The 3343-nt window shown below is 42.2% G+C and overlaps 1 protein-coding gene across 1 annotated transcript; it reads left to right on the plus strand.

Moving 5' to 3' along the window:
* Window positions 1-655: 655 nt before the first annotated feature.
* On the plus strand, window positions 656-3106 carry LOC110942381 (7-deoxyloganetin glucosyltransferase-like). Its single transcript, XM_022184137.2, has 4 exons — window positions 656-800; window positions 1417-1505; window positions 1696-1835; window positions 2425-3106. The coding sequence occupies exons 1-4, from the start codon at window positions 656-658 to the stop codon at window positions 3020-3022; spliced, it is 972 nt and encodes a 323-aa protein (XP_022039829.2). The 3' UTR covers window positions 3023-3106.
* The last annotated feature ends 237 nt before the right edge of the window (window positions 3107-3343 follow it).

Consider the following 3343-nt stretch of genomic DNA (forward strand, 5'->3'; position numbering starts at 1 on the left):
ATGAGCTGTCTTCTTATAGTGGAAGACACCTCCCGAAATGGTATGGACTATACTAGCGAGACCTGTTTGCTTATGGAGGGTTTCCCCTTTTGGGGTTGAAGGCTTTGGACCCCTGGTTAATAGTGTGTGCTTGTGCAGACCTGCTCTGACTTTGTGAGTTGGTGAGCGTGAGTTGGTGGGACGAGCTGTTAGACATGACTAGTTACTGTTTCTCGATTCCCTCATTTTACAGCTTTTCATCCGATGAACCTTTCAACCTTTTAAGCTCTTTGCATATTAATCATTTTGTTTATCCTTGGGCTACCCCCGTCGTCAGCCCCCCAAGTCAGAGGTTTTTGGGGTAGTACACTCAAAGACTTCTGACTTTTATGCATGTCTTTTAAAGTCTTGAAGGGTTCGTTGCTTGGAGGCTTGAAAGGTTTGAGGCAGTTACTTTTTTGAAATTTGAATTTGAAACGATTTGACAGTTGATTTGATTGACATGTGTCAGGCGGCGGATTGGCAGAGATTATTTATTTACCTTTAATACCCCTACTTTACTTTCATATTTATTTTAACAGTTGCAAACTTTCTTCATTTTCCTTACAATCGTTCACAGTTTTTCCTTCCTCAGGTTAGTTTCTCTTCTCCATTTTCACTTTTACTTTGTTCTATCATGGGTGCCCTTAAGGATTTAGCGAGGTCATTCTCTCGGATGACCCAAGAGGAGGTAGACCTATTTTGCCTTGAATATGGTATTGATAAAAAGTTTAATCCCACCGCCCCTTCTTGTGATGTTTCTATTGACAAACCGATTCCAGGTTCGATTGCTTTGTATTGTCGCCATTTTCAATGGTCCAATCTTCGTTACCCTTTCTCGCTTTTTGTTCTAAACTTGCTTGAGTATTACCGAGTATCTTTTGGGCAAGTTCATCCAAAAGGAATGGCTAGGGTTTTGCACTTTGAAGTGCTCTGTCGTGCTCTTGGCTATGATCCATCTCTGTTGCTTTTCCGGAGGTTTTTTCGTTTAGCCAAAAATGGCGATTGGTTTACTTTTGAAGCGACAAAGGTTGATACTTGCCTTGTTTCATCAATGGTTACAACCCTTGGGTCCTGGAAGGATCAATTTTTCTGGGTTTCTGATTCTATCATTCCTTTTAAAATGATATGGAGGCGTCCGGATGCTGTTCTCAATGATCCGGAACCTTCTGAGTCTGATTTGAACGATGCCTTTCTTTCAGCCATTCGGGGGTGCCCTTCGAGGGTTCGTCCCTTTCCCGAACATTTGTTAGTGCTTTTAGGGGTTAGTAATATTTGGGCAAAAGCCGATCGGGATCCGGTGTTAATGAGAAATGGCGTTGGTATGCATTTTCCCCTTTTATGCCTTTTTACTTTACTTTGTTTGTGACTTATTTTTCTTTGTTTGTTTTTTGGCAGTTATGTCTGCTTTGGACTTCATCAAGAGTGACGATACGTCCGATGTTATTTTTGAAGATGCTCCAACTGTTCCGGGTGAGAATGTTGTGGTGAGAACCTCTGAGCAAAGGTTTGAGGGCACGGGTTATGCTAGTTGCCAATGTTAAGGGTTTTACCAAGTCTACTGCCCCTAAGTCTTCAAGTCGCCGATCTTCTCGTCGTTTGCTGAAAGCTGGGCCTCAATCCACTTCCACTGAGCCAGTGGATTTGACTGATGATATTGAGGTTTCGGAGGATCAGGTTGAAGCGGGTGTTGAACAAGATAAGGAGTTGGTTGTTCATGGCAAGAAGGTTCGAGGTAAGAAGGTTACTCCTGTTCAAGAATCATCAAGCAGGGACGTTGGAGGGTTGGACCCTGAAGGTGTTTATGTGCCTGCTTGGCAAGTGAAGAATGATGATACCTTCAAGGATGCTGCCGTTTGTGAGGATGCTCTTAGTCATCTTGCTCCTCCCTCTGTTCGTGAAACCATTGCTGAGATGGACGATGACTTTATGTTATCTCGCATGGTTTTAACTACTTGCAACCTTGCTGCCATGCTTCCCCAAGGGATTACACGCTTTCGCCAAAGGATGCGGGAGTATGAGGATTTCTCTAAGAAGAAGGACAAAATGAAATCCTCCCTAGCATCGATGAAGAAGGAAGTGGCTGGGTTTGCAGAGAAGGAGGCGGCGTGGAAGAAAGAGGTTGATGATCTGAAGAAGATGCATGCCATTGAGATGGGTGACCTGAGGAAGAGCTTTGAAGCAAATTTGTTGAAGTTGAAGGCTGATCGAGAGGCCTTGTCTGTCCAGCAGCAGGCTTTTCGTGAAGAAAAGGAAGGGTTGAAAGCTTCAGTTGGTCAGGTGACTGCTGACAATCAATGGTTGATCGAGCATGGTTTCCAGCAGGTGGTTACTTACCTTTTGCATTCCAAGGAATTTAACTCTGCCCTTGGTGATGTTTACACAAAGCTGCTGAACCTGGGGAAGCATCAAATGGCTAGACACAAAACCAGCATCCTCGGTTGTTTATGTAAATTTTGGTAGCATTACCGTCATGACACATCAACAACTAGTCGAGTTTTGTTGGGGCCTCGCTAATAGCAAACATTCGTTCTTGTGGATAATGCGTGCGGGGCTCGTGGATGGCGAGTCTGACGCGCTTCCACTAGAGTTTTTTCAAGAGACAAGTGGTAGAGGGATGTTGGCAGGATGGTGCCCTCAAGAACAAGTTATAAACCATCCGTCTATAGGAGGGTTTTTGACGCATAGTGGATGGAACTCTACGGTTGAAAGTATTTCAAGTGGAGTGCCTATGATTTGTTGGCCGTTTTTCTCGGACCAGTTCCCGAATTGTTGGTTAAGTTGCACGAAATGGGGAGTTGCGATGGAGATCGATAGTGACGTAAAAAGGGATGAAGTCGAGAGGCTCGTGGTCGAGTTGATGGCTGGAGAAAAGGGGATGGTTATGAGGAAAAATGCCATGAATTGGAAAAACAAGGCTATTGCTGCAAGTAGTGTTCCTGATGGTTCTGCTGTGATTGATTTGGAGAAACTGATTAATGAACTAAAGAAAGTTCCAAAATGACACATGGTTCATATTAAAATGTGTCTTTTTGTCAAGTGTTAAGTTTTAATGGCAAGTTAATAAGAATATCATGAGTTAAAAACTCTTCAAATCCATTAGTTTTTATATAACTAATTATGGTTTTTTCCTTGCACTAAACACAACATTTTACAATTATTTATTGAGAAATCACAAAAACAATCATTTATTTGGTCATATGAGAACAAATTATATGCGATGTTATTTCATTTATCTGCTTTTACTCAAGTCTCAAGGTGTCATCTTTTCGGTTTAATGTTGGTATAGAAAAGAAATTATAGGTTACATGTGGATAAATAATAA

This window comes from Helianthus annuus, chromosome 5 (assembly GCF_002127325.2).
Source record: "Helianthus annuus cultivar XRQ/B chromosome 5, HanXRQr2.0-SUNRISE, whole genome shotgun sequence".
NCBI classification, from domain to species: domain Eukaryota; kingdom Viridiplantae; phylum Streptophyta; class Magnoliopsida; order Asterales; family Asteraceae; genus Helianthus; species Helianthus annuus.

Bases quoted from the DNA above. Each gene is read 5' to 3' on its own strand.
- LOC110942381 (XM_022184137.2), top strand. From the start codon at position 656: ATGGGTGCCCTTAAGGATTTAGCGAGGTCATTCTCTCGGATGACCCAA. The intron at 801-1,416 runs GTTCGATTGCTT...GTTTTTTGGCAG, and splicing joins TATTGACAAACCGATTCCAG to TTATGTCTGCTTTGGACTTC. The intron at 1,506-1,695 runs GTGAGAACCTCT...TCGGAGGATCAG, and splicing joins TTCCGGGTGAGAATGTTGTG to GTTGAAGCGGGTGTTGAACA.